At 37.1% G+C, this 16,861-nt stretch overlaps 2 protein-coding genes across 2 annotated transcripts; one reads left to right on the top strand and one right to left on the bottom strand.

Annotated features, from left to right (window-relative positions):
* Window positions 1-611: 611 nt before the first annotated feature.
* On the bottom strand, window positions 612-10,833 carry LOC110861052 (protein real-time). The gene is made up of 7 exons (XM_022110164.2): window positions 9,882-10,833; window positions 6,482-6,557; window positions 6,202-6,245; window positions 6,007-6,121; window positions 1,661-1,867; window positions 1,075-1,152; window positions 612-1,004 (listed from the first exon to the last, which is right to left on the bottom strand). The coding sequence occupies exons 1-7, from the start codon at window positions 9,999-10,001 to the stop codon at window positions 769-771; spliced, it is 876 nt and encodes a 291-aa protein (XP_021965856.1). The 5' UTR covers window positions 10,002-10,833; the 3' UTR covers window positions 612-768.
* On the top strand, window positions 7,796-14,915 carry LOC110861014. Its single transcript, XM_035860844.1, has 6 exons — window positions 7,796-7,801; window positions 9,601-9,643; window positions 12,024-12,134; window positions 12,473-12,751; window positions 12,902-13,677; window positions 14,009-14,915. The coding sequence occupies exons 4-6, from the start codon at window positions 12,610-12,612 to the stop codon at window positions 14,261-14,263; spliced, it is 1,173 nt and encodes a 390-aa protein (XP_035716737.1). The 5' UTR covers window positions 7,796-7,801; window positions 9,601-9,643; window positions 12,024-12,134; window positions 12,473-12,609; the 3' UTR covers window positions 14,264-14,915.
* The last annotated feature ends 1,946 nt before the right edge of the window (window positions 14,916-16,861 follow it).

Here is a 16,861-nt window from a genome sequence, read left to right as displayed (position 1 = left end):
CGTTTTTAGATTAATTATGGATAATTATGTATTTAGATGAGTCCGGTTTTATGGTGAATTTTTTTTTTTAAATATTAGTTAGTGTACCACCACGTATGACGTAATTTACGCTCGGAATATGTAATTGAGTTCAATTATTTTGCAATTTTTCTCTTCTTTAATATTGTTTAAACTTAAATTGGCCTTCGCAATAAATACTTATTCTCGATTCATTAAATGCAAGAACTTCGGATACCCTGTAAATATGTGTCAGTTTATTAAGTTGCGTCAGCTACTTATTGTGATCGTTTTGTCCGTCCAGCAGGATATATCAAAAACCAGTCAACATAATCAATCGCCGTTTTCGACATTGTGCTTCTAATTTTTAGTTCTAGATCGAGTTACGAAAATTGGGCCCATCTGACTACCCTCCACAGCGACAGGGGGCATTGTCTAAAACTAAACGGGTAACGGGTAACGGGTACCCGGTAACGGGTAACGGGTAACGGGTACGGATATGCGGGTAACGGGTACCCGACCTGCCTGCCGCACACGTGTTCCAGCACCTTAAATGAAATATGTACGTATGTATTTAGGTGGACACTGTTTGACAAGCTAAAAAATCAACAGGGTACATGCCGCAATAATTTATTTAGAATATATTTAGGCATATATGTACGTATTTAATACAAAGGTTTTGTACCTAAATAATAAAAGACATTGATACATTTGGAAAAAACTCTTTGTTTGTACACCTCATATCTTTGACACAATTTTGCATTTTGTAAGCTACTTGGGACACTGATAGTTATGCCCATTTTTCTTAATAGTTTCTAAATCCACGGAATCTGGTCCATCCCCTCCGAAATCCGGGCTTAGTTTGGACACATCAATTCCATGCTTCTTAAGCAGAATATCCCTCCAAGCCTCCTTATTCGTTCCGTGCAGCTCGACCAGATCCGCGACACCGGGCGGGGCTAAAGGACCAACAATATTGTTCCAGACAGCTACCGCGTATTGGGGTACTAAATTAAAATATGACTATTTAGCCCCCATAAATTATGTATTTATAAATAATTATTTTTGAAACATTACTGTTTAAAAATATAAATCTTGTAAACATCAACGGATTCCTGGCCGAATCTTCAAGTATGTGAACCAGGAAGGGAATGCCTTGAGAAAAACATCATTATTTATTTTTAAAAAAGTCAAATTTTGATCTAATTTTTCGTAAAAGAATTTGCTGTTCAGGTCTCCACCAATTGTAAAATAAAAATAAAAATAAGGGTACTCACATCAACCTTCGTGTATCTCGTATATTTACATACATAATTTGCAAATTGAGCATAGGAACATAACTTGCGAAATTTGCGAGATTTCGCCCAAAACCTTTGCTGCAAAACTGTAGGAACTTTTTGGCAAATTTACTCAACAAGTGGCATGTTTTTAATTCCCAAACTCATCCTCACCATCAGCGGCGAGAAAAATTATAGAAGCAATATCAATATTTCCATGCATTTCTGTAATTTTTCAGAGCGATTTGTGAAAATTTATTCGCAAAATGTATTTGGCGAATCCCCTTCCAGCAAGAATTTTTTGAGCTTAACAAGTTTGCAAATGAGTTACGATGCGAAATAAAACGTTGACGTGAGTACCCCTAATTTTAATTCTCCTTACTCACATCTTGGACACAATTGTTGCTGAACACTCATTCCCAAACATTCAATGATGAATTGCACCCTCGTTATGTTGTTTCCACTCTTCTGCATGTTTCTCACGACGAGGCCCGCTTCTTCAAATAATTTATCCACAAAGCGCAACATTTTGTCTGACTGACCACTCACTACGGCCCTTCGGAGGTTCCATTCTCCCACAAATAGGGAGATAACTGAAACCAAGTAATTACATAGTTTAGGAATAGCTGAATAATTTGCCGCGGAAGCGTGGGACAGAAGGACAATGTCGCCACAGTTATTCAATGTCCCCATGATCTGTGCATGTTATACAAACCACTCCCTCCCCTACCCTATAATGTCCACACAGGTTCCGCAGCCACTAAGCGGACTAATTATGAAGCAAGCAATTCAAGTGACTTTGATTGTTCTCAAATGTCGTAAAATTGATTGGTAAAAATTAATTAACTAACTTTTTTCTAATTGACCTATTTAGTACTGACTACCTAAATTCTAATAAAATTTCCCTGTGTTGATTTCACAATTATACATACATTTCATAATTATATTTGATTAGTAGCCAAATAAAATTTTCAACCAGTTTCGGTTGAAAGTTACGTTTTATTTGAGTTTCTTGACGACGAAAGCGGTAAAAATTCGATAGTCACATGTATGTTCCGTACTAAATAGTATTGACTTGGTAACAATTCCCTACACACAATAAAAGCGTAGTTGCGATTATAACCAGAAAGTATTTATAACATATGCATATGCTCTACCGCCATGGTTGTAAATTTGCCACAAACTGGTTATAAATCTTTCACAAGTAATGACAAATTTAATACCAGTGATAATAAATTGACTACCAGTCGGTGACAAATTTATCCCAATGGCGCTAGAATCATATACATATGTTCACTTTCTGGTTATAATCGCAAGCGCTATTTCTTAACGTTGGATTAGGTGACTCATCGCCTGTGACGTCACAGGTCTAAAATTCTGAACATTTTTGCGCATTGCTCCGTTCTTGGAACTTATTTTTAAATTCCGTCAGATCCATTTGTAGACCAGGTCAGTACCAATTTATTAAAAATATGTACTCAAGATTTTGACAAGTTTTGAACGAGGAGACCCAATTTTTCTGAAGGCCTTCACTCCTTTTGGGTCTCCTTCTTCAAAACTTGTCAAAATCTTGAGTACATATTTTTAATAAATTGGTACTGACCAGGGCCCCATTTCACCACACCCTACTCTGCACTCCAGATTCCGCACTCTGCACTTTACACAATTTGTAGTGCAGAGTGGGAGCGTTTCACTGTGGCGACCTACTCCGCGAACTTCCGCTCCACAAAAATGAAGGTTTGCGGAGTGAAAATGTGGAGTTCATTCACTCAAATTTCAGAACTTTTTAACTTTCTCAATGTTGTTTCATCATTTTCTTCTCACACGACTGACACCTTCATAAATTTATTGTTCTATACCCGTGATCGTCCAATCAAGTGATAATATAATCAGTTAATTTAATTACAAAAATATTGGATTGTAGATAATATATTTCACTTCACTTATGGTTGATCAAAAATCATAAAGAGAAATACAAAAAACCAACAGTGCAGACTTGACATAGCCCGAGTCATGCCAAGAGTTATCACTCAATCCGACTTTTTTGCATGAAATTTTATCTGAAATGTGTATTAAAAAACCTAAAAATTTAAATTGATTTTTCAAATTTAAATTCATATTCTTCCATGAGTACCAATTAGCAGCCTATGTGCCAAATTTCAGCCTGATACTACGATTTAAAAAAATCGGTATGGGTCACCTAATCGAGTCCTCCAGATGAGAATTTTTCCTATTTTAATTCATATTGTTTCATTAGCATCCATTACCAACTTTTCTAACAAATTTCAGCTCGATTTGACGAATTTGAAAAATTGGTATGGGTCACCCCGTAGGGTCCGTCCAGATGAAAATAGGTCCCATTTCAATTCATACTTTTCCATTAGTTGTCAGTAGAAATCCAAACACCAAATTTCAGCTCGATTGAATGAGTTTTAAAAATCGGTATGAATCACCCCCTAGGGTCCCTGTAGACTAAAATTTTACTTTATATTCTTTCATTACACACCATTGTCAATCTCTATGCCAAATTTCAGCTTTCTACAATAATTTTGAAATTTTGGTGCATAATACCCCACCACCCAGATGACCCCCACCAGTCAACCACTTGACCGATTTCGCCCATCTACGAACCTGACTCTTCATTTGACCCTTTTCTACATTTGTGCAAAATTTCGAGTCGATCGGATTATTCTACGACAGTTATCGCAAGGCAGACAGACGGACATGACGGGTACATAAGCCCTGACTCGGGCTAAAAAGCCAATTGCAGAGTGTCCGAGCACTTTGCAAAAAAATATGTAGAGTGCAGAGTTTCGAGCGATGACCTTTCGCGGAGTAAAATTTGGTGAAACGGGGAAGGTCAAATTTCACTCCGCACTCCCCAAAATTTGACTCCACAATCTACACTCCGCACTTCACAAAATACTACATTTGTGAAACGCTCCACTCCACAAATCCGCAATTTTTTTTGTGGAGTATGGAGTGCAGAGCACTGGTGAAATAGGGCCCTGGGCCCCATTTCACCACACCCTACTCTGCACTCCAGATTCCGCACTCCGCACTTTGCAAAATTTGTAGAGTGCAGAGTGGGAGCGTTTCACAGTGGCGACCTGCTCCGCGAACTTTCGCTCCACAAAAATGAAAGTTTGCGGAGTGAAAATGCGGAGTTCATTCAACCAAAGCGGCTATTAATTTTCTTAATGTTACATCCTCTACTTCTCGCACGACTGACACCCTCATAAATTTATTGTCCTCTACCCGTGATTGTCCAATCTAGTGATAATATGGTAAGTTAATAATTAACTTACCATAGTTAACTTACCATAGTTACCATAATTGACTTACCATTAACTTACCATACTTACCATTTTTTTGTAATTCAATTATTGAATTACAAAAAATATAGGATTATAGATATATTTCATCATTTATTTATCATAGCCTCCCAGAGTTGCAAAATCTCATAAACTCTCTCTGTTGAACATGATTAAACAGAAAACCTACAGTACAGACTTGATATAGCCTGAGTCAGGCCAAGTTGTGGTTATCACTCAATCCGACTTTTTTGCATGAAATTTAATATGTATTTAAAAAATTTAAAAACTTCAATTGATTTTTCCAATTTAAATTCACATTCTTCCATTAATTGGCTATTTAACAAATTTCAGCTCGATGCTAGGATTTCAAAAAAATCTCTTTGCGTCACCCAATAAGGTCCTCCAAGATGAAATTTTTTCCTATTTTCAACCGTATTGTTCCATTAGGAGCCATTACCAACTTGTCTATCAAATTTCAGCTTGATTTGAATAATTTGAAAAATTGATATGGGTCACCCCATAGATAGGGTCTGTCCAGATGAAAATGTGTCTAATTTCAATTCATACTCTTCCGTTAGTAGCCATTAACAATCCCCACACTAAATTTCAGCTCGATTGGATGAGTTTTAAAAATCGGTATGGGTCACCCTCTAGGTTCCCTCTAGATGAAAATTTTTGAAATTCTACTTTATATTTTTTCATTAAAAACCATTATCAACCTCTACCAAATTTCAGCTTTCTACGACAATGTTAATATTTTGGTGCATAATACCCAACCCCGGTCAACCACTTATTTCACCCATCTTCGAACTTAACTCATCATTTGACCCATACTACATTTGTGCAAAATTTCAAGTCGATCGGATTAGTTCTACAGCAGTTATCGCAACACAAAGAGACGAACATGACGGGTACATAAGCCCTGACTCGGGCTAAAAAGCCAATTGCAGAGTGTCCGAGCACTTTGCAAAAAAATATGTAGAGTGCAGAGTTTCGAGCGATGACCTTTCGCGGAGTAAAATTTGGTGAAACCGGGAAGGTCAAATTTCACTCCGCACTCCCCAAAATTTGACTCCACAATCTGCACTCCGCACGTCACGAAATACTGCTTTTGTGAAACGCTCCACTCCACAAATCCACAATTTTTTGTGGAGTATGGAGTGCGGAGCACTGGTGAAATAGGGCCCTGGTCTACAAATGGATCTGACGGAATTTAAAAATAAGTTCCAAGAACGGAGCAATGCGCAAAAATGTTCAGAATTTTAGACCTGTGACGTCACAGGCGATGAGTCACCTAATCCAACGTTAATCCTGCAGGATTGGTAGTAGTTACATACATAGTTTGTTTATGGATGGTTTCATTATCAAATTCTCTGGTTTATTATACTATACTTGAACCACGCCATAAAAAATACCTGGTTTTCCTTCCATATCGCATCCTTCCACATTTACACGGTAATCTTTATTAAATTCGGTCCAATCTTCGTCTAAAATCGAATCAATTTTGTTTTCATCTCTCCAAATAAAATTCTGAAAAGAAATCGTTTTAATTATGTAATCTTTCCAAATTATGATTAACTTAACGCGTTACATTTCAAATATTGCATTACCGTGACGAGTGCCCTTGTCGCAGCGTCAACATTGAAATCATTTACTGTGGAAAAAATATTTAAAAAAAATATTATATGCTTACAATTTGATTCATGTCGTAAATGTACATACTTCGGGTGAGTTAAAAAATAAGCTAAAGTGGAGTAAAAAGTTGAGGTAGAAATTTTCCGAAGAGTAAAAAAGTACATATGTAAAGTCACACAAGTTAAAATGGAGCAATCAACCCGGAAAATCTCAAATTTTGCTCATCATTATTTGCAGTATAAAATAGTTGCCTACCTCGTAACCACGGAACTAAATAGATTTCCGACTTCATGTACTCATGCGGAACCCGTGAGCTCATAATGGCGTTGAACTTGAATAAAAAGTCAAACTTTATAACATACATTCTTAGAAATCGGGTACCTAAAGGGTGTTAATAAAGTCCGATCCCATTAATTTTTTGGAGCGCGGTTGTTACAAATTCAGCTGGAACTTTTGAACCAGTGAAGTTATTTATTTCAAATTTTTACCATGGGAGGAACAACTAAACGTGTAAGTCATGAGCATCTTAGAGTTAAGATACAAACATTGCATCAGCAGGGGTTTAAACCTGCAGAAATTGTGCAAAAATTGGGCTGCAGCCGCAGAACTGTTTGGAAATGGAAGAACACAATTTTGTCCACGACAAAAAGCGACCCGGGCGACCCAGAAAGGTGTCACCTACCACAAAAAGAATGATTAAAAACAGACTTTACAAGAAAACCGGTAGTTCATTACGTAATTGTGCAAGGGAGTTAAATGACTCAAAACGCTATAAAGAGAAGAAGAAGCAAATTAACTATGTGACCGTGCAAAAATTTGTGAAATCTACGAGGTGGGGTCACACAGCTTACAAACTAACCAAAAAACCTCTCATGTCACAAAAAAATATCGATGACCGTCTGAAATTTGGAGAACTCCTTCAGAAAAGTGGCCATTTGAGTGAAAAAAGACTTGGTGAAGAATTGCGCAGTCACATCCTTTGGACTGACGAATCTATTATTGAGCTATATCCAAAATTGAACCAACAAAATGTTCGTTACAGGACAGAAAACAAATCGGATGTACCATCAAGAGCAGTCCCAAAATTCGGGCTTAAAATTATGGTAGCGGGTGGATTTTGTGCACGTGGCGTGACTCCTCTACATATCATACCAAAAGGCCACACAGTCAATGCAAAGTATTATATGGAAAAAATATTACCTATCTATTTCGATAGCATGGGGAACAAGGAAATATTTCCGAATGAAAGAAAAATAGTTTTCATGCAGGATGGTGCTATAGCCCATACAGCAAAAGCGAGTTTGAGTCTCATCAAGACGCAAGTTTCAACGGTCTGGAGCAAGGGGGTGTGGCCCGGAAACAGCCAAGATTTGAATCCCCTGGAGAACCTGTGGTCCATACTTAAGGTAAATATATACAAAGAGCCACAACCCCGGACGAGGGAAGAGCTAGTAAAAAAAGTTCAAGATGTATGGAATTCGATTCCCACAGACACATTGGAAAAATTAGCACAGAGCCTTAAACAAAGAGTTGAGGGCATGATTAAAGTAAATGGTGACAAGACCAAATACTAAGGTAAATATGTCGAACATTTTTTGTAAGTATCACGGGTAGTTTTTTTTATACTAGCCTTCACTTTTTTATAGGAAAAATGGGATCGGACTTTATTAACACCCTTTATATACATATACCTACGAATCAGTACATATTTACAGACGTTATTTAATGGTATTTCAACAGTAGTCCACTTAATGAATAAATTATTCTCCAAAATTATGTATGCAAATTAGCTATGTCAGAACACATACATATTTACATATGTCCTACTAATTCGCAAACCTTTTCCTCCACAAGTACATGTTTCACTGCTTGTTTACTAGTGTAAGATTACATAAAAAATAAATTTCATCGATAAAGTTGTCCAGACCTCGGGTAAAAATTTCAAATTCCAAGTTTTACTCGTAATTATGTATGCATGTACATACATACGTCTGTACCTATGCATGTCTACCCGATTTTTGTTGGGGCAGAATTGCAATTTTTGTTGTTGTTAACACATCGCATTTTATATAAATATCCAGTTTTCCATGCAACTAACAGGGTGGGGTCGTTCGTAAATTATGTAACACCAGAGGAGGTGGGGAGGGGTCTCAGGCTCCAATGATATCGTCACGATATTATCGTGCATATGATACACATTCTAAAGGGGGGTCTAGAAAATCGCGATTTTTGCGCTACCTAATCTATGGACGGCCCCTTACCGTCCTGTTTACTTGGACGGTGCGGTTACGAAGATGTCAATCAAACGGGTTAACTAATTAATTAAATTAATCAAGTACTCGAGTTTGTAGACATGACATTAATTTTATTAACCAGACCTGCAACAAAAAAATTAATTCACGTCACTCCCGATCACTGACAAATCAACGAGTTTATCGCTAAATTAAATATGCTAATTTGTCGGCAGACTTACCTATGTACTTATCTACCTCCGGCCTCCTATAAAATCAGGGAGCAAAATCTCCAATAATTCAGTACTCTCTGAAACCCGAGAATAATAAGATGTTCAAGACAATCGTTCTATTATCCTGCCTGGCAACCGTTGCCATGGTAACTTCTACAAAACTACGCACCGAGGATCATACCAGGTTAACTGGAGAGCAAAGGGCCGCATTAGATGAGGTATTTGCAGATTTAGTTAATTTTAGATAATTAGATAATTTCTGATTACATATTTGTCATCCTAATTATTAACTCTTTAATTGATAGCTGATGAGAAGAGTTCTGCCCAAAATTAAGGAGGACTGGGTCAAGGATGAGTTGTACATTTTGAAATTTCTTCGAGGTAAATTTCATCCGTAAAGTTGCTTATATTATTACCAAAAGGCCACACAGTCAATGCAAAGTATTATATGGAAAAAATATTACCTATCTATTTCGATAGCATGGGGAACAAGGAAATATTTCCGAATGAAAGAAAAATAGTTTTCATGCAGGATGGTGCTATAGCCCATACAGCAAAAGCGAGTTTGAGTCTCATCAAGACGCAAGTTTCAACGGTCTGGAGCAAGGGGGTGTGGCCCGGAAACAGCCAAGATTTGAATCCCCTGGAGAACCTGTGGTCCATACTTAAGGTAAATATATACAAAGAGCCACAACCCCGGACGAGGGAAGAGCTAGTAAAAAAAGTTCAAGATGTATGGAATTCGATTCCCACAGACACATTGGAAAAATTAGCACAGAGCCTTAAACAAAGAGTTGAGGGCATGATTAAAGTAAATGGTGACAAGACCAAATACTAAGGTAAATATGTCGAACATTTTTTGTAAGTATCACGGGTAGTTTTTTTTATACTAGCCTTCACTTTTTTATAGGAAAAATGGGATCGGACTTTATTAACACCCTTTAGTCATGCAGGTACATATGTATTGATTTCTCGAAATTACAATTTCTACCGCCGTTAAAATTAGCTGAAGATGGTAAAACTTTAATACGGAGCTATTACTACACGGCATTACAATACTTATCAATACCACTTTGGTAGAGTCGGACATACATGAATACCGCATTGTATTATTTTATTACTGGATTTCTAAATAAGAGTGTACGGGACACAATTTGTAGAAATTTTTAAAATAATTTACTCAGTACATACCTCATCAAGTTTCACTTTCTGGTCGACGCTCAGAGTCAAATCATCATCGGCCAGTGTCCCCTGAGAATTGGGGACGCAGGTTGACACACAAATAACCATGATTACCAGAATCGCGACCATTTTCACTAAATTTACCACACTTGCAATATCACCATCCCTCCACGCCACGTACGTAATGACTAACTGGATAAAACTTAAGAATATGCAATTATTTCACTTGTGGTAAACTTATGTATATACACGTGACGCAATATCATGCTTAACCGGCTGGGAATTCTTTTTTCAGTGTTTTTTCACCCATTCCTTTTAAGTGGAAAATTATGTTCGTCATGATTACAACCTGGAACATCAATTTTTACGAAATGATAGAATGTAATAAAACTGGAATACATACCCACGTATGTACATAAGTATTACAGTAATTATGTATGCATCTAGTGATGATTGACGAATGCATAAAAAATCAAATTGTAAACTGGTTTACGACGAGAATCAGTCGACTAACAGATTTACATAGGTACATACTATGTATGTACATACATACATACTTCCCACACATGTCTATTTTTACGGCACGAATTTAATTTCCATATATATAAATCATTACATTAGCACAACCATTTACTTCTGACTCTGCATACTTCTAAGATGTACCGATGTACACCCTTAGGATTAGAAAACTATGGTATTAAATCATTACTGACGGGTTTATACATACGTATATGTACATATTTACGTGGATCTAACTGTTTGGCAATAACGAGCATTACGTTATGCTGATAAAAAATTTACCACTGTACAAGAAATTTCTATCAACCCGGTAGGAAAATACATATTAGTTTACATATTTGTAATAATGTACAAAGCACAGAGCATCTATATTACTCATCATTACATGTGTAGTATTTAGGAGTAGAAGGTCACTACTTGTCGGGCCCCGATTTCGATCTCCTTTGGATATGTTGTAGTACTACATGAGTGTAGAAAAAGTGAAGGAGGGTTAGACTCCATGAGCCCAGTTACGCCCGCCACACCCCCTCAAAGGCGCCAAAACCCCCAGAGTTGCCGCACTAAAATCATCGCCAAAAATCGACTCAACTTTTTTGAAATTTTCAATATTTTCGAAGATTTTCTGACCAAGGGTATGTATTGAAAAAATTCGAAATTTCAAAAAAGTTGAGTTTGCTATTGGATATGATAGAGCAACTATCTGGGATCATAAAAATGTAAATTTCTTGAAAATCTGACCAAAACTCGATTTTTGGCGATGATTTTAGTGCGGCAACTCTGGGGGTTTTGGCGCCTTTGAGGGGGTGTGGCGGGCGTAACTGGGCTCATGGAGTCTAACCCTCCTTCACTTTTTCTACACTCATGTAGTACTACAACATATCCAAAGGAGATCGAAATCGGGGCCCGACAAGTAGTGACCTTCTTAGCCACGGTTCAAACTCAAATGGATGAGGAGTATACGTACATATGTATGCATACCCTATATGTACGTTGTCAATACGCGCTAAAGATTGGCGTATGCATTTATCCATATCGTTAACTGTATATCTGTCACGATTAGGTAACTTGTTATCATACATGTGATAGTTAATTGATCAATTGTTTCTCCATCGAAACAAAAGGCAGATAACGTCCTGACTTGTTATGAAGTTAGTCACCTTGGTCTCGGTTAAATCAGCTTCAGTCGTGCATGTGCAATATTAAAAACTCCATATTTTAAATAAAATTGCGCTATATTTTCATATCATATTTTCGTCTTTCATCAAAGGGTTGCAATTTCCTGGAGTTAAGTCGAACCCAAAATACTCCTTTAGTAAATATGGAATACGGAACAGTAAACGTAAACCAAAGCATTGTGGATCTTACAAGTATGTAAATGACAAATATATATATAAAATGTGTCAATTCAATAATCCAACTAGTATTTAGCAAATTTATTATATTATTCCCTTCTGTTCAATGTTTTATAATTTTCTAAATGTTTATTTATTCTTACACTTACACATGCATCATTTTTATTCATTATTATGGAGGACTTCTTATAAAGAGGTTTTATATGTACATAATATGTATAAAACTTCTATCTTTGCGTTTTCTTATTTCTTACTTTGACATGTCGTTTAACTATTCCAGCAATTAATCTAATACTCTCAAGTTCCAAAGCCGCTGAAACTCGCCCGGTGAAAAAACCCGTTAAATTATCGGATGAATATGTCGATCCGTTGAATCAATCCTGTCTAAATGGTAAATCAATGCTATACAAGTAAATTGACAAACGACAACTTTTAATAAATATGTAATTCATTGAAATTGAAAACTAGCCCAATCAACTTTTTCCGTTGTAAAAGGGACAAAAATGCACAAACTTAAAGTCATGCAGAGATGTTTACTCTACATGAAAATCAAAAATATTTATTTCACATCATAACATTGCTAAACTTTCGCTCCGCAACAAATATTAATTGTAATGTATTACCTATAAGTATTTTTAATTACATCAACAATTTTCTAGAGAAGAAAGCTTAACATCACAAATTATAATGTAATACTTATTTAATTAACTTATTTATAATTTTTTTTAGAAACTGCAACTAATTTGGGACACATATCTACAAAAGAGATCGTCGATCTCTTAATTACCGACGAGTATTACGTCACTAATTGGAAACAATTCTACTACGATTTACGAGCACCCCATCCAGATTTTGTCCAACTGGAAATGCTCTACAATTCCGGGGCCAGACCGTTTCATGACATAATAATGAAAATCTTGAATAACTGGGTAGCAATTCAGAGGAATCCACCAAGTGTACGAAAGTTGTATGGAGTCTTACTTTCTGGCGATTTCGTTAGCGTCGCAGGTAAAAATGAAGGATTTTTCCTGATTATACAAAAAATATGCTATAATCCTATAATTCTCATAGATATGTGTGGTCCCTGGAATTTAAGTTTGATCATAATTTATAATTTTTTTTCATAAGTTATCCTTAGATTTCCCAATATTTTTTCAGAAACGTTAATCAAAGCCTTTCCACTAACTGCAACCATAATTCCGGAACAATCCACCCACACTGTAAGGTCAATTAGGTCACAAGTCCTCAACTTTGAGGTTCCACCTTCCCCCTTCATAGGCCCCTTAACAAACCGCACCAAAGAAATGGTCCAACTCATAGACCACTTCAAGTTCAACCGACGCGCCGTAGTCGTCACGGGACCGACCAGCGTAGGCAAAACCAGTTTAGTTGCGCACTTCGCGGCCACAGAGTTTGACGGGTCCTGCATTTGGATCGACGCTAAAAATAGCGCCACATTTACAAATTCGTTTTCCCGCCTAGCCGCGAAACTTGAGATATCACCGGACTTATCCGCGGCAAAAATCTTAGAAAAAGTTTACACATTAGTGAGTAACCGCCCAATAATGTTCGTCTTTGACAGCATCTCGTCCCCCCAACTAGAAACCGAGATAACTCAACTAATCCAAATTTTCAATGAGTATCCGCAGCCTTACCCATTTTTCGTACTACTGACCCGAAGCTCAAAAATGTTTTCGACTATAAGTGACCGTGTCGTATTGAATGCGTTAGAGTACGTTAAATGCTTCACTATCATTTATGCTCTCGTGGAGACGATATGCGGCCTGGGTTATCTTGTCGTTGGAAGTTACGGAATGCAAATGTATAACGATGGATCCTTTCGTACCAGAATTTTAACGAGTTCGATAGTCGCCGGGGTAACCATGCTAATTCATCAAGTGCTGCTCATTGTGTGGAGAAAAGTTGAGAGAAAGGTATTTATTTCAATTTGAGTTTGAATTTTTGCGTCTCAACTTTCCCTTCTTCCATGTTTCAAATGGTGATTTTGAAACCTGTTCAAGATTTTATGTAAAAATTGATAATTTTTATCTTTGGGGCCGTCCATAAGTTACGCAACGCAAAAATCAAGATTTTCTAGACAGACCCTCCTCCCGCATTAAAATGTCACATATCATTGTAGCCTTAGACCCCCCTCCTGCGTTACGTAATTTATGGACGGCCCCTGCCTAGCACAAATAATTCCACTGTATGTACATAGCTCTCTTGTCAGATTTTTAAGACTTGATCTTCCCTCGATTATTTCAGAATGACGACAAAAATGTCCGACATGGTAAAATCTTCAGGATTTTCTCAATCTTAATGATCATCATAATCTTTGCCGCCTTGATCGTAATCCTTTTAGACGCTTGGACATACGTATTTGCGGACGACGAGGATGAGGCATATGTAATCCTTACTGTGCTTATGCACATAAGTAATATTACTGTAGTTGAGTATTTCATCTACCTTTTATTTACATCTTGTATCATGTTAGGGCCTTGTTTCAAGGTGTGTTTCTAACCGAACAAATGCATAAAGTGTTTTATTTATATTCATTAGGGGAAACATTCATTTATGATTAATTGAAGGAATTAAAATTATGAATTACCCCGAGAAAATAAGTAAGAATAAAAAATATTTCGGGGAATTGTACAATTTTGCATTAATTATACGCTGCATTCGCACACAGTTGAATTTGTACAGAAATTGAGAAATCTGAGAAACTACAGCACTGTCAGTCTCAATTTCCCTAAACTTTTGATTACGGGGAACCTTGAGGCTGGCAGTGTCGTAGTCTCCAGAGGTGAGTTGGATTATCATTTTCCAAAATCCAATCCATCTAAATCCAACTCATTTTATCCTAAAAAATCCAATCCATCCAAATCCAACTCATTTTATCTTAAAAAATCCAATCTATCCAAATCCAGCTGGATAGGATAGGACGATGGATTATCCAAATAAATGGATATCCAAATCCAAGTCACCTATAGATCACACCTCGCAGTGCCCCCAACCGACTTAGACGGGTTAAACTATCTTCTCCAGGAATAAAACGGTTCGAAATTCGAAATTCTTACCTTTATTTACATCACGCATTATGTCGAATTAAACCAAAGTTGTTATTATTATCCAAAAAACAATAAATCCAAATCCAACTCATTTATCCTAAAAATCCAATTCATCCAAATCCAACTGATTTTTATCCTAAAAAATCCAATCCATCCAAATCCAACTCGATAGGATTGGATGATGGACTATCCAAACAAATGGATATTCAACTCACCTCTGGTAGTCTCGAAAGTACTCTCCATTCGCACACAGATGAACTTTTACAGAAATTGTGAATTCTGAGAAACTACAATACTGCCAGTCTCAAACTTCCCCGTAATAAAAATTTTAGGCTTTTGACTCATCCTCAGAGAGTGGCGTAGTTTCTACGAATTCTCAATTTCTGTAAACGTGAATTTAGAGTAAGCATCAAGTGTTCGTCGTTTTAGTCCAACCCTAGCGGGAAATTCACTCTTCGTGACTGTTTACTACTGGATTACGCTCTGGATAGATAAATAAAATAAGTTATTTTCAGAAAATAACTCTCTAGCTGCGCATTTACTTTTCAATTGTTTAATTTATTAATTTCAAACGCAAGCGAGAACGTTGATCTTATCTCTTGATACCTTCAAGTTATTCAGTTAAGAAGATTATATATATTTCTTCATTACGATTTCCCACTTTTTTCAAATACATTAATATTTCTTTATTGAACATTTTAAAACAAGAAATTTGTGGCACTTCAAATCTCGCAATGGAATTCCAACCGGAAGTACAAAACGCGCAAAATATCGCACTAAATAATCCGCTCGTAAGCCAAATAATTTTAGACGCAGTGAGATTGAGAACAAGTTTCTTTAACACAATTTCAAATTTACATATTTATTTATTTTCAATTTGCAGATTTTAACACAAATATTAAAACAGGCCTCAATCCGGTTGAAAACTTGTCGCCTCGTGAATTCATTCTGGAACGACATGGTTCTCTCCTTGCCAAATACGAGACTAGCTTTAGACCTGAATCGAAAGGATGAACATAGTAAAATTTCATTTCTCGAATTGTGTTCGTCCCAAGAAGACGCCAAACTTGTGAAAAGGATCACTTGTCTCGGTCGGACGATGGAGGACACTTTCCCTCCGAAACTACTCCAAGTTTGCGATAAGTTTGGCACCCGCGTGCAAATTTTGGAACTCCACATCTCTCAAGAAATCAGTCTGTCCTCGGTGCATCAAGCTTTGAAAAATTCCTGCCCGAATTTGAAGCAATTACGAATTAGTTTCTCACGTTTCCAGACGTCAACGAATCTGATTCCAGGAGAAGTTATACCAGCAAAGCAAAATTTGACAATCTTCAAGGTCAGTTCGAAACGGATTACTGAAAATCTTACCAGCTTTATCGAGGTTGTTATCAACGCCTCTCCAAATTTGAAGGAGGCCATTCTTACGTGGGGATTCTTCCCAGATTTGTCAAATTCCAAATGTCTCGAGTCCTTAACAATCGCGCTGGATGGCGTTGACCAATTCCGCATCGTCCGAGTGAAGGATAAGCTGTCTGATCTGTCCCATATGCTGAGTCAAATTAGTGACCAACTCATCAAACTAAGCTTTGCCTACGTCAAACATGACGGACCGTTCGACTTGGACGGAACAATGGATTTCGAAAAAATTAAATTCCGCTTCCCCACAATGAAGATGTCGAAATTACAAACATTTCGGAACCTGATGACCGAAGTTTTTCGGTGTGACGACCTCTTGCAAAATGTTGTGCACAATCTGAAAAGTCTGACGATTGGGAGAGCATTTTCAAAGTCGAAATCTGTGGATGAAACCTTGCAAAAAATTTGCCCCTCGAAGAAGAATAAGTTGTTGCCAATGCCAAACATGACGAATTTGACGGTCGTGGAGTTGCACGATCCCAATCTTATGGAACGATTAGTGGCCGCGTTTCCGAACTTGGAAAAGTTTAAGTTGAAGACATTCTACCCCACGGATTTCTGCAAGAAGAATAGTCGCATGAAGTTGGGCGTGGCGCTGAAGGCGTGCCGGGGTTGGAAGGCTTTGAAACATTTG

This window comes from Folsomia candida, unplaced genomic scaffold (genome assembly GCF_002217175.1).
Source record: "Folsomia candida strain VU population unplaced genomic scaffold, ASM221717v1 Fcan01_Sc037, whole genome shotgun sequence".
Lineage (NCBI taxonomy): Eukaryota > Metazoa > Arthropoda > Collembola > Entomobryomorpha > Isotomidae > Folsomia > Folsomia candida.
This window is presented reverse-complemented; position numbering and strand designations above follow the sequence as displayed.

What these genes read in the sequence shown, in the direction of transcription:
- LOC110861052 (XM_022110164.2), bottom strand. Translation starts at nt 10,001, where the DNA reads ATGGTCGCGATTCTGGTAATCATGGTTATTTGTGTGTCAACCTGCGTC. An exon ending in AGAAAGTGAAACTTGATGAG is followed by an intron (nt 6,558 to 9,881) that starts GTATGTACTGAG and finishes TTTTTATTCAAG; the next exon opens with TTCAACGCCATTATGAGCTC. An exon ending in GCAACAATTGTGTCCAAGAT is followed by an intron (nt 1,153 to 1,660) that starts GTGAGTAAGGAG and finishes GTTTTTCTCAAG; the next exon opens with GCATTCCCTTCCTGGTTCAC.
- LOC110861014 (XM_035860844.1), top strand. Translation starts at nt 12,610, where the DNA reads ATGCTCTACAATTCCGGGGCCAGACCGTTTCATGACATAATAATGAAA. An exon ending in CGATTTCGTTAGCGTCGCAG is followed by an intron (nt 12,752 to 12,901) that starts GTAAAAATGAAG and finishes ATATTTTTTCAG; the next exon opens with AAACGTTAATCAAAGCCTTT. An exon ending in GGAGAAAAGTTGAGAGAAAG is followed by an intron (nt 13,678 to 14,008) that starts GTATTTATTTCA and finishes CGATTATTTCAG; the next exon opens with AATGACGACAAAAATGTCCG.